General features: G+C 34.2%; 1 protein-coding gene across 1 annotated transcript; it reads left to right on the plus strand.

The window, feature by feature from the left end:
• Window positions 1–5,302: 5,302 nt before the first annotated feature.
• LOC145067079 (uncharacterized) lies at window positions 5,303–6,869 on the plus strand. The gene is made up of 7 exons (XM_079014294.1): window positions 5,303–5,474; window positions 5,649–5,715; window positions 5,825–5,928; window positions 6,054–6,138; window positions 6,234–6,372; window positions 6,489–6,544; window positions 6,767–6,869. Exons 1-7 carry the CDS (start codon window positions 5,303–5,305, stop codon window positions 6,867–6,869), a joined length of 726 nt encoding a protein of 241 aa, XP_078870420.1.
• The last annotated feature ends 18,757 nt before the right edge of the window (window positions 6,870–25,626 follow it).

The raw sequence follows: 25,626 nt of genomic DNA on the forward strand, positions 1-25,626 counted from the left end.
TTACTGTTAACACCGCCACCACTCAACATCGTGTATGTTGAAATAATCATCAACCATATCCACCAGCAACACCATCATCCCTAATAGCCTCCACCAGAAAACCCACCTACGAGTACTTTGACACCACCTGAAAAACCTCGAACCACCACCATTACCACCCAAACACCACCTCCTTATACTGACACCCTCTAAAAATAGAGAACCACCCTTACCGTCAGTGTACAACCCATTACCTATCGATTTCTTCATCTTGTTGTGATCTACATAATCATCAAAGAAAGAAGGAGGATGAGCAGTGTTATCTAGGGTCTCGTGTTTGGTTGTAGATGTAGATAGGGAGAAGGTCGATAGCGGTGGTTTGGTTTTCGTCGTTTTCGCCACCCATACTGATGAAGTCAGGTGGGAAACATCATGGGGCAGGTGAGTGACATCGGCCACACTAATGGAGTTCCGTCTGTGTCATGGAGGAAGGTGGGTACTGTTGACTGCTTAGGGTTTTGGGTGGTTGTTGGGAATAGATGAGAAAGAGGGAGACAAAGATTGAAGGGAATTTAGGAACCGAAAGGTGAGGGTGGGTTGGGTCGGGGTGTGGTTGGTGGGGAAATTTATTTTTTTCCTTTTTTTAATCTAAACATAATAAATAAATAAAAGAATAGGAAATGAAATTATTAAGGGAAAAATAGTTATTTAATATCCGTCAAGGACGGTCCGAGTGAAAGAAAAATATAGAGACACATCAAGTTTTGAAACTAGGAACTAAACGTGCATTTGACATCTGTACGAGTGAGGATTTGTGTAACTTACTCATTTTTTTAGTTTTCATGTTTATTAATATTGATTTTTATTTAAACGTTATAAACTTTTACGTTGTTTGGATCGAAACTTTATTTTGATACTTTTGTGATTTACTTGATATTGTATAATCGTCACCGTGTTATATATATTGTTGATATTTGTAAATCACATTTTTTATACAAATCCCAAATGAGTAACATGGCACATTAAAGTTACATTTTTAGTCCCTTACATAATTTCTCTTTATAGTGTTCGTTTTCATTAATTGCAAACGAGTTATTCATCGCAACGCACAAAGTGACTTAAATCTAGTATATAGTCATGGCCGGTTCTGAGAAATTAAATATCATCATAGGCCCAGGACTTGCTACATAAAAAAGGTTTTTATCGTTATTATAAGTTTTTATTTTTAAACATATATAGGGATAGGTTCATGTGAGACGGCCTAATTTTGTGAGACCGTGAGACGCATTTTTTTTTTTAATTTTTTTAGTTAATTCAAGTTCCGAAAATAATATTTAAACAAAGAAGTTTTTGATTTTTCCATTTATTTTGCATTTTAAAATTATTTTTAGAATATGTACAGTTTAATATTCTATTTATAATATTTCACGTATTTTTAAAAAAAAATAGGATTTTTTTTATTTTTTTAGTTATTTCAAGTTCCGAAAATAATATTTAAAAAAAGAATTTTTAGATTTTTCCATTTATTTTGCATTTTAAAATTATTTTTTAGAATATGTCAGTGTAATATTCTATTTAGAATATTTCACGTATTTTTCAAAAAAAAAAAAAACGGGATTTTTTTTTTATTTTTTTATTTTTTTTAGTTAATTCAAGTTCCGAAAATAATATTTAAAAAAAGAATTTTTGGATTTTTCCATTTATTTTACATTTTAAAATTATTTTTAGATTTGGTTTCACGGTCTCATAAAATTAGAATGGTTTCAAATGAACCTGAACCTATATATATATATATATATATATATATATATATATATATATATATATATATATATATATATATATATATAATAAAAATATGGGTCATGTGCAGCTGTCCACTTTGCTCCCCTCAACGCCACCATGTTTAAAGTCAAATATTATATATATATATATATATATATATATATATATATATATATATATATATATATTATTTAATGTTTGCAATTTATTCGTATGTATCTCTATATATATATTAAAAGAGAAGCTTGAAGACATCACCTTCAACATTCAGAATCATTCATTGTGTTTCCTTGATTAATTTCAACTCTTAGATCATTCTGGATCGTTCTGATGATGTCATGCTAAAAAAACAATTCACAACATGTGTACGCCATCCTCTTTACTACTACAAACGGCATCCATTTGGCTTATTATTTCATCTCAATTTCAAATTATCTTCTCCTGATAAATCGAGGCTCGTTCCCAGATTGCAAAATCTTGGCAACAATTTCAAATTTCTATCGTCGTCGTCTAAGAGCGAATCTTTGCCTGAGAAATTGAGGGTCTTTCCCGGATTGCAAAATCTTGGCAACAATTGCTTCTTGAACGTGGTTCTGTACGTATCATAATCCATATAACTTATCAATTATACAATTCGAATATACATAGTTTCTTCTACGATTTTGATTCCAGGATGCATTACTTTGTTGGAACTTGAAATTTTTTAGGTTTTGGCTACTAGTTCTTTTTTGAGTCCCCTAATTTTGTTTTTTGACTACTGATTAGGCACCATTAATGAGAAGATTTGTTGCCAATTAATCATATACATCGTGTTGTATGCACTACTGATAAAATTCACCATGAAAATTTGACAAAATTTCATTCGATTTAGGACTTGAATGATTAGGTTGATTTGGTTGTTGCAAAAAATACAAAGAAATGTAAAAGAAAGTGTGTTTTCTCATCTTTATTGGAGTTGGAGCTCCTGAAGCTTTAGTTAAAAAGAAACGTCTTTGTTGGTTTTTTTGTATAAAGTTCTTGCCGAGGTGACTGTATATCCCAAAAACAAAATTTTGTAATCTTCTTCTTTTTCGTTATCTCTTTTAGGATGTTATTTTTGTGTCATTCTTGACATTCTAACACCTAAATTGCAGGTTGCTAAAACTTTGGGAAAACCTTTGCGTTCATTTCAACCCACAATCTGGGAACTACAAGTAATTCTTGTTTGGATGTGTGGTTTCAAAGTGATTATTTATCTCAACTTGAAGAATAAGAATCAGATAGTGATTGAATGTTTGAAACGCACGATTCACTTCAAAATAGGAAGTGTCATTGTGAATTCAAGAGCATCCTTCAAAAGGAAATCGGCCTTGATGAGCTTAAAAATCCTATACAAGGAAACTACACTTCTGCAACACCGCCTGCCACCACCACCACCAACACTGATGATTACTCTTTGGCAACCACAACCATCCCATAGGATCCTCAGGCAGCAATGATAGCCACCCCTGAAGTCAGCCTAGAAGATATCGGAGACACAATAGCAACTCCAGCTGTCACCATGGAGTAGGATGACAATTTAAAAAGAACCATGTAACAAATTGAAGATGTGGTTATGTGATATCGAAGTAGTGGCTGAAATTAGGTATTCTATTGAGCCTATTTATTTCTATTTAATTTTTGGACTATGAAATACCCCATGACAGATATAACATGATTTAACTATTTCAAATGCATTAAATAGCATCCTACCTTCTTTTACTTTACTATACATGGTGCTACATATAATAGGATTAGTGTATAATGGTCAAATTGAGTGTGTTCCTTTACTAAATCACTTTATATAATTATATTTTATAGAACTGGAGTTCGTGTGAAATGAATATGTGTTTATTCTATGCCTTTCGAAAAGTAAGATTTTATATTATTGTATTAACATTGTTTTTTTCAATAGTTGATTGTTTGTAAAAACATGGACCATTTCTTGAATTATATTTTTCAAAGGGACCATGTTAGCATCCTACTTTCATATATACACATGTTAGCATCCTTCTTTTTTTTATTGGTCTTTTATTCAATATTAAATGGATGGATTTTATAAACAAATTTAATCTAGAAAGGGTAAAAATGTATTTTTTTTTTCACATTTCCTTTTATTAAACTTGGCAAATCATCCTTTTTTTGTTTTTCTGTTAATATATAATGAAATTAAATTAATTAAATTAATATTGACTAAATTTCTAAGTTTGACTAACTGATTTAATGTAAACGTCTTTTATAAAAGGAATGTATTCAACTTATTTAAACGTCATCATAATCTTTTAAAGTAAATTTCGTTTCATCCTAACTAAAAGCATGTTCTTAGCACTCACCATTCTTATATTCTTTTAATAATTCATATCTATTATATAAAACGTATCTACAAGATTACGGGATATCTTCGCTGAATTTTAAAGAATCAAAGAATTCAAAATTTAATATCCTTTCCATAATCATTGCTGAAAATCTTGTGTAAAACATATGTTGTCGTTCGTCCATTATGTTTTATTCAGACAATTTGCAGCATCACGTTCGAACAACATCACCCTTTGCAGCATCACATTTGTCATCCAGGTTCCTTCTTTTATATGATGTTCTTAATTTCTGTTAATTGTAAAAACTACTTTCAATTGTCCTTCAAATTAATTTGACCATTATGCTCTTATATGTTTCAATTTTTTTTTTTGAGTTTTTATAACTATGTTTAAATGGATTGTAGTTTCTATTTTGTTTATAATAGATTTAGTTAACAACAATATACTTTGACTTTAATATAAAATGTTTTGAATTTGTGCATTTCTATTTTCTGTTTTACAGGGATCATTTATGTAATTATTATGATTACAATGCAATTAATAGGACTAAGTACCATTTCTTAAAAATTTCAGTTTACATGACTATTTCTTTAAATAATTATGTTATTATGTGTTTGTTTGTGTTTTTTTGTTAATCATTTGATTTGATAAATTACCATTTTTAAATAATTCAGTTTACATGGACCATTTTTGTAATTTTTTTTTTTTAATAATTTAAAGGGACCATTTTAAACCCTGGTGACATTTGACAAAATAACAACCTACTTTTAATTGTTCTTCAAATTGATTTGACCATTATGCCCTTATAGCAGTGTATTTCTGAATCATAAATAGAATTATATTATGTTTTTGCAGAAGGCGGAATGGCACATAATAGTGGCGATCAAATCATCTTTGATAGTCTTGCTAACATTGATGCATCGAAGGAAACATGGAATATTCGCGTTCAGGTAGTCATGCTTTGGAAGCAGACTTCCAAAAACAACCCAAACATGATGAGCATCTTGGACATGATTTTAATTGACCAACAGGTAAGAATTTTACTAAATTAAAAAAACTAATATTTTAATTTATTATTTTCAATAAAACAACACGGGTTATGACCTACATGGCACTAAAATACAGGAAACAATCAAAAAAATCTCGTCAATGTATTTCAAGCCTTGTTCGATGAAGGAGTTATAAGGGAAATCACTAAATTTGGTATGGCTAGAAACGAAGGAGATTACATGTTGGTTGATCACAGGCATAAGATAAATTACTACAAAACAACGATAGTTCGTGTATCAGCTCCTTTTGTTGATAGGATCGATCCTTTTAATTTTGTGACTTTCCACGATTTAACTGCCATAAATTTTGACACTCGTGTTGCATTTGGTAAGTTTTTTCTTTTAACATCTTCGTGTATGTGTGTGTGTGTGTATATATATATATATATATATATATATATATATATATATATATATATATATATATATATATATATTATTACTTTTAGAACAAAATTTTAATATAATAATAATATATTTCCTTACATATTATTGTTTGTAGATTTTATAGGTAAAGTTGTTTCTACTGATCCCATTAGACTGATCATGGACAAAGGAAGTGAAAAAAGGTTAATGAATATGGTTGCTCAATCATCTAAGGTACTTTTCACCTTTCCTTTATTATTTATATACCATGTTTAATATTTATTTCCATATAACCTAACCATTCATTTATAGTGGTAAGAAAATTCAACTTGCTTTGTGGGATGGTTTTGCATTGAAGTTGAACAGCTACATATCAGAACATCAAAATGATAATGCCCCCGTTATCATCCTCCTACGTGTGTCAAAGCTCAAGACTTAGGGTGGTAATAATATATATATTTTTTATTTTAGATGCCATGTCATTACATTAATATTTTTTAAACAAGATAAATTAATTTATTAATTTAATTTTTATTTCCAGGTCAGCCTCAAGTCGGTAACTGTTTGTTTGAGTCGAGATTGCATATCAATGATCATATGCCTCACATTTCAGAAATCAAAAAAGTGTATGACTTTTATCAATAAATAATAGTTGTATTTCATTATTCTTAATCATTAATTATTTATATTCTTTAATTTCTTTTTTTCTTCTTATATGTAGTACTGCTGATATGGATTTTAATGTTGAGTCATCCATTAATACTTCACAACTTAATACCGATATTGTTGTGGCCAAGGCAGAAGATTACTACCTCCGTTTTCCAATCAAGAACATCGATGATATTCCAGATTACAATGAGGTATACTTAACAGTATTAATATTTTTCCAATAATTTTTAAAATTTATTCCGCATAACACAACGAATATATAAAAGATATTATTTTTTATATATTATTTTTATAATTTTTGAACCAGGAAAAATGTTTGTCCATCATTGCTACTACCATCGATTTTGATTTAGACGAACGTTGGTATTCATTTTATTGTCGTGATTGTTCAAAATAAGTATGTAAGAATGATGATGATAGTAATGTTGAAACATTTACTTGAGATGGTTGCGGTGGAGTTTCTGATGTTTACGGTAAGTAAGTTCATAATTTTACATTTGTAAACTTATTGTGACATTAATATTTATTAGATTGTTTCCATGTTTATTTTAGTGTTTTTTTATATTTTTATTTTATAATTTTTAGGGTGAGGGTCGTAATTCGTGTTAAATATGAAATTGGGTCTCATCTTTTGTATTGTTTGACCCTCATGTTCAAGATGTTATTAACCGCGGTAATCGGTGGTTGATGGAAAAGATATCAAAGTTAGTGCTAATTTTTTTTTCTGTATTTTCAATATTGGAAACATTAACTATCAATTTTTTACGTACTTAGTGATTATTTCTTTTAGTTTGTATTTAACATCCCAAAATTAAATCTTTCAAAACAACTCATTTACTAATCAAAGTGTTTACAAAACCATTATTTCCAAAACATGATTTAAAATCAGAGTCTCCCAAGATTCAGTCAGTTGTAAAACCAAGGATGTGTAAGGTCACGCCTTCTCCTTGCTACAACCATCAGAAGCACCTGAAACAATAAACTGAAACTATAAGCACAAAGCTTAGCAAGTTCCCCCAAAGTACCACCACATACACATAACAAACAAATCACATGCAGAAATACTCATGAACGGCCCAATCTGCCTCGGGCTGGAATACCACACATGTCTACCATGGGCTGAGTGATCCTCGGGATGGAATACCCTCGTATCATAAGCATGTTTAGTATAATCAGCCACCGAGTTGGAATACCAAACACATCGGGTCCAATCAACCATCAGGTTGGATTACCCCCGCTCTGTTGACTACACACAAAGTAGTCCAGTCTCACCATATACTATAACAATCATGTCGGGTCCAATCAACCATCAGGCTGGAATACCACATGCCCAGTCAACCATAGGGTCCAGTCATCCTCGGGATGGAATACCCTATATTGGAATGCCAATATATGCATAAATCGAGTTCAGTCAACCATCAGGTTGGAATACCCCAGACCCAGTCAACCACAGGTTCCAGTCATCCTCGGGATGGAATACCCTAGGATGGAATGCCAATGTCGGGTCTAATCATCCTCGGGATGGAATACCCTTGGTCTGTTGGTTCACGCACAAAGCAGTGAAGCCTTAACCACCAACCAAATATGTGCACACATATGGATAAACATATAATCAGTCAGTAGACAATTAGGTAGATCTACAGATCACTAAGCATAGCATCATACTATCACATATCAGGATATCTAATCGAATGGGCCAGACTTGGTGCCTTCGACCCGTAAGTACAATGAGGAAGACTCACCTCAATCTGTTGATAATCAAATAATTGCTCAGACCATCGAACCGGATAACCTCGTGTCAACTAACAATAAATACAATCTTAATCAATAATTAACCTGATAACCCAAAATACCCTTAGGTTAAACTTGGTTAACCCTAGTAAAAGTCAAAGACAACGGTGAAGGTCCAAAAGTCAATATTTCTTCCCAGCGGAGTACACCCTACGTACCAAGAGAGTCTGATGTTGACCAAAACAGGGTGACGCCCGCATACACGCAGCGTACCACCAGGTACGCCCAACATACTCATCCCAGTCCATTAAGTTCTTACATCTAAAACTCAGATCCAAGCACAAAACGATATCCTAAGCATAAAGTTTCCAACTTTATGACTTTGCATGGCTATAGAGTGCTTAATGTCCAAAACCCTAAGTTCTTAACCCAATAAGACATCACAACTCTTGCATGGAAGGGATAGAAGGGCCAAGATCACATTTTTATAGTTCTTAACAGCTTTATAATGGATAAAGTTTCCAAATTTATCCATTAGAATGGTCCCAACAAACAAGATCTAGTCATTAAGTCTCAAAGGGACCCAAAAGTTTATCTTTTTTAACTTAATCCATTAAGTACAAGTCTCCAACTTTCAGATCTAAATCAAAATGATGTTTAGATGGATAAAGTTTCCAGCTTCATCCATAACAAGGTCACAAACTTTAAAGATCTAAACTTTATGCACTAAAATGACCAAAAGCTCATAACATCCAAAACTAGATAGATCTAACAAATGCATCATCAAGATTCAAACTTTATAACTCTAGAAAAAAGATCAAAGTGAAAAAAGTCCATATCTATAAGCTGCAATACAACCAAAAGTTCTCCAAGAAGTCCCTTCTTCTCCAAGGTGCACCGTGTATACTCAAAATCACTCAAAAACGCCTTCTTTAAGCATATAAGGCTCAACTAGGGTTAGGGTTTCATGGAAGGGGTGTTGGAGGGGTGGAGGTTGAGAATGGAGTTTGTTTGGGGGAGTTAAGGAGCTTAAATAGGGCTCAACCCACGAAAATAGGGTTTGGGCACTAATTGTGTACGCCCAGCGTACTCAGTACGCCCAACGTGCTATTAGATAAGGTGTCTAAGTCCATAACTATAATTGGTATGTACTTGACCAGAAAATAGCATGGTCCATTTCGGTTGCATTTCACCGGAACTATTTGAAAGGATGGACTTTTGATTAGAGGTTATTTATGATTTATTAATATATTATAAGTTCTAATATATTAATCTGAAATCATATTATTTAATTAGTATTGATCAAGAATTAATTTGGAATTAATTTAGTGATCAAAAGAGACTAATTAAATGTACGGGGATTGATTTGGTAAATCAATGATTCTTATAGTGTGAGCCTATAGTTATTTAGGATGGGCTAAACCAATATGGTAATTTATGGATAGTCCATGGAGGTTTAACCCATGGAGCCTAAGTAATATGAAAGGTCATGTCCATTAGGGTTTACATGGATGTAACCCTAGACTTTGTCACACTATAAAAGAAGCCCCTTAGCTCCTAAAATCGGCATTAGTGGTTCTAGGAGATCATAAGAGTCGATTTTGTGCAAGTCACTATCTCTCTCTCTCAAGTCCTCCATTGTTGGTGGTGCTTTGTGAAGCATTTGAGGCATCACACTTGGGGTGCTAGTCTCTTAAAGGTCCAAGTTAACAAGCTACAACAAGAGGTAAGTCATCTAACTAGTTTTTGTTGTTCAAGTACCCATGTTTTATATGCTAATTAGGATAATGCTTTGGAAAATCAAATTGCATTTATATTTAGAGAAAACATCGATCCAAAGCATTTAGGGTTGTATGTACACCATAAGATTGTTAGAGTGCTCAAAACCCATTAGTGTTATCAAAGCCTAGGATTGTTTTCTGTTATACTTAATGCTTATTGGTTTTCAAAGTTGAAAAAATCGATTTTCACGCTTCTGACTGGTGAACTCGCCGAGTCCACTAGCTGACTCGATGAGTCCACTCAGTAACAGACCAACTCGATGAGTCTGGTTCATTTACTCGTCGAGTTGGTGCTCCTGTGTGCAGAATTTCGAGTTTTTGGCCAGAATTGGATTAGTATCATTACCCCCAAACTATTTTTTCAACCATGAAATATGTTTTTTGATATGGTAATGATCATGCTTATCCAATTAAAGATAATTTTCATAATTTCAAGAATTCTATTATTTTATATGATTAGGCTAATTTCTTGAGGATTGTTGATATGAATTATTTTGTTCTTATAAGCTTAACTAGATCATGCATGAATTATTTGATTATTGTGTTAATTAAAATAATGATTTAAATGTCTTTAATGGACTCCATAACTTGTCCCCAAGTTATGGAAAATGAAAAGTCTTTTCTTTAAAAAGTCATTAAACTCATAAGTTATGGAAATGAAAAGTTTTGAAGAGCTTCAAAACTTGCCCTCAAGTTTTGGAATTTGTAAAGTCACACTTATGAATACTTTAATTCCAAACCCTAGAATTTTAAAAGTTTAATATTCAACCCTTATACTATTATAATATTAAAAGTTTAATAATTATACATATGTATAAGACAAGCCAGTCTTACCGTTAGTACGCCTCATTCACGAAGTCGGTCTATAAGGGAGTATAAGGTTGATGTCTATAAAATGGTGGTTTAATGGGTGTCCACTCTCACCCACCGCTTCCTTGGCTGGTGGAGGATCGTTAGCCGAACGGGTAGGGTAGGACATTAATTCTCGTTAAAACTATAATGAAAAATTATAAAGTAACAAAATGTTTTATTAAATTCCCAATCTTAGTTACTTTAGGAAAAATGTGAAATTGATGCTAATCCATGAAATTGCACTTTGCACCTTGCCAAGTTGTTAATAGAGCGTGTGTAGTTAACCGGCACATTAACTTGGACTACTAAGGGTGGCAAAGGGTAGCTTGATGTTTGTCATAGATCGATGGAGTGTGTATGGTTAATCGGCACATTGATTAGGTGATAAATGACATCAAGTGTACCACGCACATTTGCATGGTTATTCACACCTTGTTTGTGATCCTCGGTATCACATTCACAAACTTGAAAGGCATAATCGAGATTTAAACATGTCATTGAAAAGTTCAATGAATCTCAAAGGAATCTAGGAATTTCAATCCAATTAAAACTTAATAATCAATTTCATTTTTCATAGTGGAAATTGGTAAATCGTCATTTACCTACCTTCAAATATTTTGCATTTGGATTACAGCATCCCTCTTCCAAATTGTAAAATATTGTGTTGGGTCCTAACCTTAATATTTCATTTTGGGTGTTATATTAAGGATTATTATCTAATCTAAACTTTTTCCTTCTTTTACAAATGTCTTCCAACACTGCTTCTGGCTCAAACCCTATTGGCTCCTTCTTTCTCATGAACTTGTGTGGAAGAGTCATCTTTGGTGGTACCAACTTCAGTGACTGGATTAGGAACATCAAGATGGTCACTCGTTATAAGGACAAGGAATATGTCCTCTATAAGGAGCTTAAGGAAATTGATGAGTCTTCTTCTACTCCTGAGGAGATCGCTGAGTTTAGGACGCATGAGAAGGATGCCACCATGACAGCTGAACTCCAAAAGTCCTATGAGGACTTCTACTCCTAATGCTACTGCCCCTGTCTTGGCAATTGGACATAGGAAAGGGAAGAAGGGGAAGGCTCCCTCAAAGAGACGCAAGGGAAATTCTCTTGATGGATCCTCTTCAAGTGGGACCAACGCTGGTTCTGCTGCTCCCTTTACCATTCCTAAGGAAGCAGAGTGTTCCTATTGTCATGAAAAAAGGCACTGGAAGCGAAGCTGCCCCAAATACTTGCGGGATGTCAAAGATGGGAAGGTGAAGGCCACCCATGAACGTATTTATACTATTCTAACTAATAACTCATCATACGCTTGTTCTTGGGTCCTTGATACAGGTTGTGGATTTCACATTTGTTCTAATTTGCAGGGACTAAGAAGAATTAAGGATATGGAGCACGGGAAGATGAACTTGACCATGGGGAATAGGATGGTTTCACTTGTCACCAAGATTGGAGTTTATTCTTTATTGCTTAGTAGTGGGTTAGAATTAGATTTGAATAATTGTTGCTACTCGTCTGAAATGGCGAGAAATATTATTTCCTTGAGAAATATTATTTCTTTTTATGGTTTATACAAACAAGGTTTTATTTTTTTCATTTGATAATGAAATTGGTTCTATTAATGCTTTTTATAATGGTGTTTTTTATTTTAAAGCATTGTCTTGTAATGGTGTATATGAAACTGTGATGGTAGTAGACAACTTAGGAAATAATGTGTTGCACATTGATTCTTCCAATGATTTGGATAAGGCATGCTTGTGGCATTGTCGTCTTGGACATGTCAGCAAAAAGCACATAGGCCAACTCCAAAAGGCTAGAGTTTTGGAGTCATTCGACTTAAGTTCGGATGACACTTGCGAATCTTGTTTCCTTGGAAAGATGACTAAGTCACCCTTCATTGGTACTTGTGAAAGGGGTGAAGATTTGTTGTATCTCATACATACTGATGTGTGTGGACCTTTCAGAACCGCCACAGGGGATGCTAACCGCTTATATGTGACTTTAATGATGATTACAGTTGATATGGCTATATCTACTTAATCAAACATAAGTCAAAAACCTTTAAGAGATTCAAAGAGTTTAAACAAGAAGTGGAGAATGAGCTGGGCAGGAAGATAAAGATGCTACGATCCGATCGGGGTGGTGAGTATCTTAGTATCGAATTCCAAGACTATCTTAAGGAATGTGGGATTGTTTCACAATTGACGCCACCTAGGACACCACAGCTTAATGGTGTAGCTGAGAGGCACAATCGAACCTTGTTGGATGTGGTTCGTTCCATGATGAGTCGAGCTTTGTTACCTATCTCATTCTGGGGGTATGCCTTAGAGACTACCGCCCATATCCTTAATCTAGTCTCAACTAAGAAGGTTGCCAAAACACCTTACGAGATGTGGACAGGGAAGGTTCCCTCGTTAGCACACATCAAGGTTTGGGGTTGCGAGGCTTTCGTGAGACGCGAGACTCATGACAAGATCGAACCTCGTAGTGAGCGGTGTATTTTCATCAACTACCCACAAAAATCCTTTAGTTATATCTTCTATAGACTGAGTGACAATGGTGTCTTCATTGAGAGGAGAGGAGTCTTTCGCGAAAGAGAACTCATAGGCCAAGGAGACAGTGTGAGGAAAATTGACCTTGAAGAGCTTCAAGAGTCAAGCGGTGAAGGAACCTCAAACACTAGCAATAAACTGGAGGAGGAAACTCCTATTGAGCCGATTGATGAGTCTGTACCTTTGAGGCATTCCATTCAATTTAGTGCTCCACATGTGTTGTATGGTTTCCATATAACATCTGAGGGTGATACATTTATCAGTGATAGCATACTGGTAAATTTGGATGAACCTAACAACTACAAGGAAGCCATGGCAGGCCCCGAGTCTGCAAAGTGGAAAGAAGCTATGGACAGTGAGATTTAGTCCATGTATGACAATCAAGTTTGGAACTTGGTTGACAATGTACTGAGTCGTAAGACAGTCAGGTGCAAATGGATCTTCAAGAAGAAGACCGACATGGATGGGAAATACCACCAGCCTGTTGACTGGCACATCAAGCAGTCCAGTCTCACCATATACCATAACAATTATGTCAGGTCCAATCAACCAACGGGTTGGAATACTCCACACCCATTCAATCATAGGGTCCAGTCATCCTCGGGATAGAATACCCTAGATTATAATGACAATATACACATAACTCGGGTCTAGTCAACCATTGGGTTGGAATACCCCAGGAGCAGTCAACCATAGGGTCCAGTCATCCTCGGGAAGGAATACCCTAGGTTGGAATGTCAATGTTGGGTCCAGTCATCCTTGGGATGAAATATCCTCGATATATTGGCCCACTCACAAAGTAATAAAGCCTCAACCACCAACCAAATATGTACACATATACGGATAAACATATAATCAGTCAGCACACCATTAGGTAGATCTGCCGATCATTAAGCATGGATCACTAAGCACGAGTCTCCAACTTTCAGATCTAAATCAAAATGATGTTTAGATGGATAAAGTTTCCAACTTTATCCATAACAAGGTCAAATACTTTCAAGATCTAAATTCTATACTCTAAAATGACCAAAAGCTCATAAGATCCTAAACGAATTAAATCTAACAAATGCATCATCAAGATTCAAACTTTATACCTCTAGAAGATAGATCAAGGTGAAAAAAGTCCACATCTACAAGCTCCAATGCAACCAAAACTACTCCAAGAAGTTCATTTATTCTCCAAGGTGCACCATGTATAATCCAAAGCACTCAAAAACACCTTCTTTTAGCACATAAGGCTCAACTAGGGTTAGGGTTTCATGGAATGGGTGTTGGAGGGGTGGAGGTTGAGAATGGAGTGGGTTTGGGGGAGTTAAGGAGCTTAAAGATGGCTCAAAACACGAAACTAGGTTTTGGGCATGAACTGCATATACCCGAGGTACTTATGGTATGCCCAACGTACTTAGGGTGCCTCAGTATGCCCAACATACTCCCTTTTATACGCCCAACGTACTCAGCATAACCCAAAATCGACCAAACTTCAAACAGGCATAACTTCTTCGTTCTAACTCCGATTTTGACGTTCTTTATATCCACGGAAAGGTAACGAGAAGCTCTACACGTCTATCAATCATCCTTTCCTTAAAACTTTCCGAACAAAAATCAATAATTCATAAAAGCTTGAACTGATACTTTATTGAAATATCCTTTAGCGCCAAATCACAAACCGAACTCTTGGATCATCCAAATTACATTACTCACACCCAAATGGGTCTAAATCTCTTTTCCTCAAAGGCCCTAATCCTGAAGATACTCGGTCTTCGAGTCACCACCCCCACATAGGAAACGATTTTGAACATGGCGTTACAATATTGTTACTGCATTTTATTTTCATTGGGTTGTATTAATTGTACAAATATTTTATTATATTTTTCATTAGTTTCAAGGATGTCAAAATATCCCTGATGAGTTCAATAGCTATCTAAATAGAAAGTTTTTTTTAAGTTCAAATTTCAAAGTTTAATCTCCAGAACAATTATCTTGCCTTCACTGTTCATAAGATGAGTGATGATGAAGGTGTAGTTGGTGCGGTTTTCAAACGTTCTCCTGCATAAGAACAAGAAAATATTCATTCTGACGGTACTCCTATTAACAAGTGTCTTAAGGTAAAACGTCACTACATATAAGTTTGAATTTAAACATTCGTAATAAAAATATTTTGTTATGTAACACCCAAGTCTTGAAAGCCCAGAAAGTAAAGGAAACCCTAGATTTAAGGGGGGGACTCGCGAGTCCAAGGAGGAACTCGGCGAGTCCGAGCAGGATCCGAGTCGAGGAGTAAGTGACCGACTCAGCGAGTCGGCCAAGGTGACTCGGCGAGTTTGTTCTGTGCGAGGAAAACCCTAACTCCGGGGCTTGGAGCCTATTTAATCACCTCATTCTTCTTCCTAGGGCTCCTTTACTGCCTCTCCAACCCAGAACGCCGCACCCTAAGCCTCCATTGTGCTCATTCAAGCTTTTAGCCATTTTTGAGTGGTTTTAAGGAAGAAGAAGAAGTGAGAATCTTTGAAGCATCAAGGAGTGGCCTTGGATCCGAAGTTTGGGGAACATTTCTGAGCATTTGAAGGTATTAAGTCGTTCCTCTCCTTTAGATCTTCTTTGGTTATGAGTTTTGGGGCTTTTAAGCCATGTCTAAGATCAATCTCGAGCTTGAGGTCCAGATCTGAGGTTGCTACCTCAGATCCATGCTTGTTTTGGTTTAGAATCCCGTAAAGTATCAGCCATTGAGTGGATTTTGGAGCCCCTTGGCCTTAAACCCTAGTTTATGGTGCATTTTGCCTAAGATATCCATTTCTACACGTAAAGTTTGCAACTTTACGTGGGGGATAGGCTTGGGAAGGGTAGATCTACAGTTTGGAGTCAATGCATGAATCGAAAGTCCTCTGCATGTATGAAGATCTGAATGGACTCGGCGAGTCCTTCGAGTGGACTCGACGAGTGGCTTGAAGATGAGGAGGAACTCGACGAGTATGATGAACAGCTCGTCGAGTCGGATGAAGATGGGCATGAACTCAGTAGCAGCAGCCCAGGGGCGAGGCCCAAGTTAGGAAAGGAGTGAGAGTGGGCTGGGCCCGTATCTCACTAACAGCAGGAGTATGGACGAGGTTCCATGACTCATCATTAGCAGGACACGGGCGGGGCCCAGAGATAGGCGAGGCCTTAGAGCAAGAGCTGTTAGCATACGTTTAGCTTATGTGATGTTATGGTGATATGTGTATGTGTTGTTATATGTTAGTGGGCGGGGCCCTGTGACAGGCGAGGCCTAAGTGAAACAGATATGTATCCGAGCGGGGCTCGAAGCCAGGCGGGGCCTGGAGCGGCGGGGCCGTTGTAGCGGGCGAGGCCCGAAGTAGGGGGTGAGGCCCCGTATAGTGGGCGTGGCCCAATATGTGCAAGTGTGTGGTTATGCATGGTATGTGGTAAGGTGGGGAACTCACTAAGCTTCGTGCTTACGGTTTTCAGTTTTGTTTTTAGGTACTTCCGGTAGCGGAGGGAGGAGCTCGGGGTGATCGCATGGCACACACCATAGATTAGTCAGCCTGGGAATGTTTACTCTGATAATGAACATGTGTTTTGAAAACTTATACTTAGATTATGTTCTGGAATGATGTCTTTGCTTAAAGTAATGTTTTATTTAAAGAAATTTTTGGTCTTAAATTTTGGGACGTTACAAGTTGGTATCAGAGCCTTGGTTTGAGGGATTCAGGCATACTCTCGGGTGTGCCTGAACTCAAACTGAGGGGTCAGATAAAAGTTTTCAAAAGTGAAAAGACAGTTTTGTAAAAAGAATTTTGAGAACGAAAAATAGTTTTAGAAAAGCAAAAAGAATCCAGAAAGAGAAGAATTTTGAAAAGAGAAAAAGGGGTGTGGTGCATGCAATCAGCCGAGCTCAAGTAAGTACCCCAAAATACCCATACAAGTTTATGTTATGATTATCAGTTGATAGAACAACATGCTAGAATAGGACTAAGGATCTAGGGATGATGCCTTATGTGCCTGTTATTTGGGCTTTTGAGCTGCATGATAGTACTGATTAGACAGTAGTAGGATAGCCTGTTTAGGTTATGCCTGAGTTTATGAGTTTGTGATACATGCTAGTTCAGATTCTTGCTTTGTGGATATGATTGCTCGAGTATGTTGTGGTTAGATTTTCCCTTGTCTGAATGTTGCTTGCTTTGTGCATTGTGGGACTTTGAGTAATGGGAGTTAGCCATTAGGTAGATATGTCACGTCACATGTGATCAGGGTTGAATAATCTCAGAGTGCTGGACTTGGCCCTATTGCGCAGCTCTTGTTTGAGTCCAACCGTTGCAGGGACGAGCCTTTTACTTGAAGGATTATCTGAGCCTCGTCACATGTGATGGTATCCAAGTGATGGATAATTGGCATCACAAGGAGACCTTTAGCAGCTGAGGACTGGTTTGAGTTGAGTCAGAGGTTTCCTTAGGGCAAGCCTAGGATGAGATAGTGTTGGGAGCAGTATTAGTGGATAAGGGACCTGGTGGAGTCGAAGCAATTCCTGAGGAAAGTACGGATAGATGTGGAAAGTAGTATGGGCCCGTACTACTGAAAGCAGAGGAGTCGTACTCGATTCGGGAAAGGCCGAGACAAGACCGGGAACCTGGTAGGGTATGGGTGGTCTCGCATCAGTGATGAGTATTCTGATAGTGGTTGTGTTATATGTTTCAGCATGGTGACGTTGCGAGAGAGACCAGCCGGCGGATCAGGCGCCGGAGAGGGATCAGGCTCGGGCTCAGGGGCCGAGCAGCTTGAGGAGCGGATGAGAGAGTTGATATCAGCTGAGGTTACGCGCAGTATTCTAGCTCAGACTCCTATGATCTTTGGCACGGTCAAGGAGGGTATACTGGAGATCTTGGATGAGAGGCTGGGAGCCTTCTGTACTGAGATGATGGCATTGATGGGAGCGCGTACTCTGACATTTCAAGAGTTCAGAGCCTGCGGGGCACCAGATTATCATGGGGCTAGGGACCCCATTGCTAGTAGTCAAATGAGCAACAATTTGGTAATTGTTCCTATTCGTTGTTTATTATTTTAATTTTTATTTCCAAGCCAGCCTCAATTTGGTAATTGTTTGTTTGGATTGATATTGCATATCAATGATGATATGCCTCACAATTTAGAATTCAAAAAAGCATGTGTCTTCTATCAATAAATAATAGCTTAATGTTATGTATTTTCGTCATCCCTTATATGAGAACTATTATAGGTGCTTTAACAACTCTATTTTCTAGAGGTGTTGGCAAAACTGTTATTCCCATATGTAAGTCAAATGGACGTTTGCTTTTTTTATTATCATATCACATTAGACAAACCTCACAATTATAGATGCACTCATTAAAAGTAATAAGATTATAAGTTTTGTTTAGACTGTTATATTGATTATTTAAAATCAATATATACTTTTATTATAATATTTGATATACGTTATGTATGTTAGGACATTTAATATAATTATGCCCTATAGAACATAATATAATCTTAAGATCCATTTATAAGTTATAATTTATGTAATAAACATATTGATAACATAAATGAGCAACAATAACAACGTACTTTTAAAGTATGTTGCTATAAATGATAGAAATGGTTTCTGTTACTATTTTTTGTTAATAATTTTTTTTATAGTTTCTAGAACTTAATAAAATTATATATTTCGGGACATAACCCTAAGATAACAATCGAAAGTACATAGCTTTTGTTCATAACCCTAAAATAACAAAGTATACTTCAAAATTAAAAAATAAATAAATAATATTTAAATAATCCATGATATTTTAATGAAGGATCCAATCGAAATCATATATAATATTTCATCCAATGAGACATGTATTATTAAACCAAAGGAACTATTAATATAACACATTAACATATTTTAAATAGGAAGATTAAAATATGCGTATACATAGTTTCTTTTGGCAATTAATATATATTTTCACTATTTACTTTCTATAAATTAAGAATATAATGAGCGGTTTAGAACATTAAAAGATCGTCCATGATCCTGTTTCCAAGTTATCGCATATTTATTTTTGACAAGAAAAAAAGTCTAAATGGACCGTGAAAGGACTAATGAAAGCAATCAATCTCTAACATTTAAACCAATATCAATCGCCTCTTGCGATCTGAATTCAGAGGTTATTGGCTTAAATGCAATAATAAATTGCCATAACTACTAATCCCAATCGTCACCCTATGAAACATTTTCCACTCATTCAATAAACACACACACACACGCAACCATCCACTCCTCAAACACTCCCACCATGAAAAGTCAAGGATTCGAATCCATGTTCTACAAATTGATCATCCACTTCCACAAAGTCATTGAAATCATTCAAGCATTGCAAAGCAAGATCGAAGAGGGCAGAAGATTGATGTGCGACCTTGACTCTGCTCTAAAACGCCATCCATACTACTACAACTTCCTTATTGCATAGATACCCTCATAGAGGGGATTTTTCAAGACCGCTCTGTCAGAAACAACCTATCATCCATTCTCAAGGGCTACCAGAAAAGGATCAAGCACTAAAAGGACCTGATGAAGAACCTCCCTGAGGACTACCCATAAGTCATATTCATCAGCACCCTTAGTCAATCTACTTTTCCTTCTTTTTCGTATGTAAATCTTATTTTGCTTTATAGTCCATGCAATGGGCTTTCTTTTAGATGTATGCATTCTAACACTAGAATTGTCTTTTGGATGTTGAAATGAAGTTAAATGAACGGTGATATTAATTTAAGTACATGTTTTTTCCATTTAAACATCATCATTTTAGATATTTGATTTGATCAGGTTGTTATTTTTACCATTATATCCCTAATAAGCCTTTTCAGCTTATTTTAACTTCTGAACAATATCAATGTACTTTTTGACCAATGTTAATCTAACTAACACCAAATGATTAGAATCAAAATCTAGATTAAACTTTTGGATGTATGCATTCTACACTGCAACTATGTATTGGATGTACAAATGAAGTATAATGAAACGTAATATTAAGTTCACTTTATATGTTATCTTTTCAAAGAATGGCTATTTAGTCATTAAATTTGATCAGTTTGTTAAATTTACCATTATATCCATCAAATCACAAACATCTAACAAAGAACTTGCAAAATTGTGTATCCAACAAATTTTCATAAATTTAAAAGGTTATGGTATAATATAAATGTTAGTTTGCAAGATATAGCAGCTAGATTCTCTTTTTCCAAACCAAAGTGACTTATTTTATTGTTCATATTTCTTAAAATTGACAAGTCATTTTTAACACTTTAACTTGGATTTTTGTTCCTTAATAGAAAATTAATATAACATTAGTAAAAAAAAGTATATATATATATATATATATATATATATATATATATATATATATATATATATATATATATATAGCGATGATAATAAAGGGATAGAGATCAAAATGATCAACTTACCATAAAGTGAGGAAATATGTTTCTGATTAAAAAAGGATAATGACGGAAAGAATTTAAATATAACAAAATTACCTAGATTTGATGCATCAAATTCATTATAAATAACATTTTTCATCTAATAATACGTAATCAACTTAAATGCATATCCTACCAACTAATAATTCCTATTTTTTGAACCTTTTAGATTATTTGCATATGATTTACTATAGAAATACTTCATATATACATGCATAAGATAACCCACCCTTCTCACTTCCGTGATTCGTCTTCTTCATGTTTCTATTCTATTCCATCTGTTAATCACGGGATTAGATTTTTGTTTGAATTATTGTTTTCATTATTGGAGTTCTATTAGTATTTACAACATAAGCTCTAGTAAATTTTAATTTGGATTTAATAGTAAAATTAAAATTTATATATTACCATCCTATTTTTCTGTGATAATGTAATGGTATTTGGTTGATTAACATTGTAAAATTGATATTTTTTTTGTTCAGAACTAATAAAGAATCAGTAAACCTCAAAGTATTCTTTTAGGCTTTACCATTTTACCATTCATTTAGCTAAAACCAAACAACCCCTTCATAATGCAAGTTCATGGTTTTCGTTATGCTGCAAAACAGTAATGGAGTAACAAGAGCAAAATGGTAAAAGACATAACAGTGTTGTATAAGTATCAATCTTATGCTTTATAAACGTAAAGTACAAATTTAATTCAAACTGACTAATAAAGAAGTAATTATATACATTATGAACTGAGAAAATATTAAAACAATTAAACAGATGGTGGAAATCATGGTTTAAACATAGTTCATCCTACGTTTTACAGAATCCAATGTATATGACTTCGAACAATGGAAGAACCAAATCAAAAGCATCCAAATGCACACCACTGTCGTACATCACAAACGGTAAACTTCTAATTTAACTATTATCATTATACAATTTTATCGTATTAATTTTATTTATATATTCCTCCAACTTTATCATGATCAATGTTTTTAAGAAAATAACTTCTACGTACCATCTAATTGTCCAGTTACTCGAAAATGTACATAATTTCCTTCAAAGTCATCATCTCATAATGTCATGCATCCGAATGTGCAACCTACAACAATTTCATCAAGATCGTCACTTTCACAAATAACAAATCAGGGTAAATTTTTAATAATTACTTTTATATTATTTTCACCCTGTCATTGAAAATCATATAACGACTATTATAATTTCCAAATTTTTTAATTTTTATGGTAACTAACTAACAGTTGTAAACGGTTCTTGTACAACATCCGCTTCAAATGACTGAACAAATCAAAATGCCACAAGTTTCCAAGCTGTTAGGACGCATCACAACTCTGATAATAGTTTTCTTATTCTTATATTACTATTTATTATATCTTTTCTTTTATTGAATGATAAATTTACTTTCAATATATGTACTTTAATATTACATTGATATTTTGTTTGTCTTTTACCACTACAAGAAAAACACGATTTTGCTAGGGAAGGGCGATATGCAACGTATTTTCGTTGTTAATTTGCAATGGATCATGCTCTGTAATGTCGTTCAATAGCAAGGTTTCTACCACATTGTCTACGGAATTTATTTTCCAGTAGCGAGCATGGGACTTGCTAGGGAAAATGCTACCAACTCCATATTCGTTGGTATTATACTACCGATATTTCTATGGAAAAAACATTCGTAGCAATTTTCCTCCGAAATTTTTTACGAAAACACTTTATGTTGTACTGCTGCTATAGAACTAATTATCGTGGTAATATGCAACATAATTTTTCAATGGAAAACAATTTCATAGTTGTTTTGCTATGGAAGAACAATTCGTAGGTATTTGCTAAGGAATTCTGCTGTGGAATTTGATTTCATTTGCTTGCTTTGCTATGGAAAAAAAAAAAGCCTAGCTAATTTGTGACGACATTTGTTACGAATTTAAATTCCATATCAACGTTGATAAGGAGTATTTCAAATTCATAGATATTTAGCTATGGAAATAAAACTTGTGGAATTTTTAGTATTGAGCAATAATGTGTTGCAACTATTGTTACCAATTTTTCTAGGAATTAATTTTCTGTAAACTATTTTACATTAATTATAGTGTCATGTTATGGAATTTATTTGCATAAATAAAGCGTCTAATCCAACTCCCATATTCGCAAACCCACAAGCAGAAGAAGATAAATTAGGGCAAAAATTGATGTCATCGTCTTCAAGTAGTAACGTGAGGCTGTGCGGATGTGGAAATCCGGTTGGAATGTGGACGGCATGGACGCTAAAGAATCCTGGACGAAGGTTCCTTGGTTGCACAAACTACAATATGATGAATACATAAATTGTGTTTTTTTCGTTGGATTGACCCACAATTGTCGAACAAGTGGTTTACTAGGTTAAAACTCATGTAGTACACAAGTAATAAATTTAAATAACATGCATAATAAAGTCACAGCTTTGAATATTATAAAATACTTAAATTATTAGTTTAAATATAGCGTTAAATGATTCACTTAAATCAAATTTTCAATTAAACTTAAAATAAAATCAAAATATTATTTTATAAATAGTTAAAATATATAAATTTTACTGTTAAATGCAAAGCCTAAATTGTAACCCCAAAATAACTAAAAAAAAGAAAAAGAATTTTGATGTTTTTAAATAATTACAATGATAGAAATTCAAAAGGTAAGCAAAAAAAACTTTTTGAAACTTACCATGATGTAACAAATGATCAAACTTAAACAAATTAACATCATCAAGTTACTACTTTACTATATATCATACACACTGCACAGTCTAATAACCAAATCCAAAATAAATTACATTTATGTATTGATATTAAACCAAATTACAATATATATATATATATATATATATATATATATATATATATATATATATATATTAACATTTCACCAAATTACAAGTATATATTCACATTACACCAAAATACATATATAATATGCATCACTAATTGTCTGAATCAAACAACCATCATATAACTACTCTAAACTAATGTCAATCATCCTAGAAAACTCAACCAAACATGCATCCTACAAACAAATACCACAATTAATCAACCAATTGTATTCATGCATAAAAGCTTTTCCATATCTGCTCATAGAAGGATGCTTTGTTAACTTTTATGCAAGCCATGAAATTGTATCTGCTTTGATCTCCCTTCCCTAACCAAGTGCCTTCGAACCTTGTGATAGGTTTGTCTCAAATTCCAACTTCTTCTTGTACTAATATAAGCATTATTCAACATGATCAGAGCTTCTTGCTTCCTTTAACTGCCTTCGGCCATCAACAGCATTCCCAGAACAAATATTGCATCCAACTCTCCCTTATCGGCTGCATCTTGAAGCAACTTATTCCCTATTTCATCTTCTTCTAAAAAAAATACTTCACTTGAAATACGTTAAGTAATCATACAATTTTAATATAAACAAATACAAACATAGAAAACAAATTGCATGTGTAATTAGTAGAATGCATAAAAAAGAGTACCATTCCATCGTTGAAGAGTATATGTTGTTCAACTTTTTGCATCTGCGGATTACTTCATCCATATCAACACTAAATTGATGAAACCTTAATCGATATGTGTCCATGGTTTTATATATTGCTTCTGGTGTTGTAGAATCTCTAAAGAGTTTGCAACTATAATTTACAAATAAACAACATTCGTCTTTTAAACACAAAATTAACTACATACACAAATATAATAGAAGTATTGTACACGAAACTTACACTAACGGGAACTTAAAAGCATCGATTAGTTATTTTCCCCCAACCATATTTACTATTTTTTCGATCATTTGCGATGGCAAAGCAGTAATCGTTGTTCCTTGATGTCTCGTTCGCATTCTTGCTGATGAAGAACTCGTTGCCATGATGTTGAACTGCTTCGAGTGTAATACAGATAATGCATGAACAAGGATTTTAGGGTTTATTGATCACCTTATCGGAAGTTCGATGTTTGGGAATGGATTGTAGTTGATCTATCGCCGAAAAACTGAAACGAAGGGATGACTCTTACTCCAAATTATGGTGCCTAAGTGTTTAGACTGTAAATTGACTTAATTGCCCTTATACATACAAAGCTTCATATGTAAATGGTAAGGGTATTTTTTCAATACTATTAATTCGAAAACTGAAATTTCTTTTAAAGTAACATACACTAAATTAACATATATATGTTAAAATTGATAATAATAACATAACCATTTAATTTTAGTAACATAAAATAAACACGATTATATGTATATATATTAAAACTTGACCAAGTTAGGAATAGGAAGCTTTTGTTGAATTTCATTTTGCCACATGACTTTCCAAAATTTTACACTTTTAGTCCCTTAGTAAACTTTTGTTGACCTCCATTTTAGAACATTACTTTCCAAAATTTTACACTTTTAGTCCCTTATTAACAACATAACATATTTACTAATCTAGTAACAACATCAACTAACTACTTATCAACTAACGTACTTTACATTCATATATTAAACCAAAAGAGTGTACATATCATTAATTGTCATAATATGAAAGTACATATCAACAAAATACTCATAAATGAACCAAAACTCCCTTGCAAACCTAACGAAACAAGCCTCCCACAAACAAATTTCACACATGAACACCCATTTGTATCCATAAAAAAAAGCCTCTAACACTTTAATCACAGATCTATGCATTACATAAGATCTATAGAAGCCACGGAAGTGTACATGTTTTCTCATGTGCCTATTTAAGTGGAGATGAAACTCGGCACAAGTTGCTCTAAGATTCCCAGTACATTTTGTTCTACGGTAGGCATCGTTCCACATGTCTAAAGCTTCTTCTTTCCTCTGTCTGCCTCCTGCCATCATCATCATTCTCAGGACAAATGTTGCATCCAAATGTCCCAATGCATATGCTTCTTCAAGCATCGTTTTCCCTTTATCACCTTCCAAGAAAAATAACTTCATCTGAAAAAAAAATCAAACACACAATTTCAAGTTAAAGTAATGCAAAACAAGAAACAAATTAATACTATGCAGATAACAACATACCAATCCA

This window comes from Lactuca serriola, chromosome 8 (genome assembly GCF_051521515.1).
Source record: "Lactuca serriola cultivar US96UC23 chromosome 8, Lser_US96UC23_V15, whole genome shotgun sequence".
Taxonomy (NCBI): Eukaryota; Viridiplantae; Streptophyta; class Magnoliopsida; order Asterales; family Asteraceae; genus Lactuca; species Lactuca serriola.

What these genes read in the sequence shown, in the direction of transcription:
- LOC145067079 (XM_079014294.1), top strand. Translation starts at nt 5,303, where the DNA reads ATGGCTAGAAACGAAGGAGATTACATGTTGGTTGATCACAGGCATAAG. An exon ending in TGACACTCGTGTTGCATTTG is followed by an intron (nt 5,475 to 5,648) that starts GTAAGTTTTTTC and finishes TATTGTTTGTAG; the next exon opens with ATTTTATAGGTAAAGTTGTT. An exon ending in ATATTCCAGATTACAATGAG is followed by an intron (nt 6,373 to 6,488) that starts GTATACTTAACA and finishes TTTTTGAACCAG; the next exon opens with GAAAAATGTTTGTCCATCAT.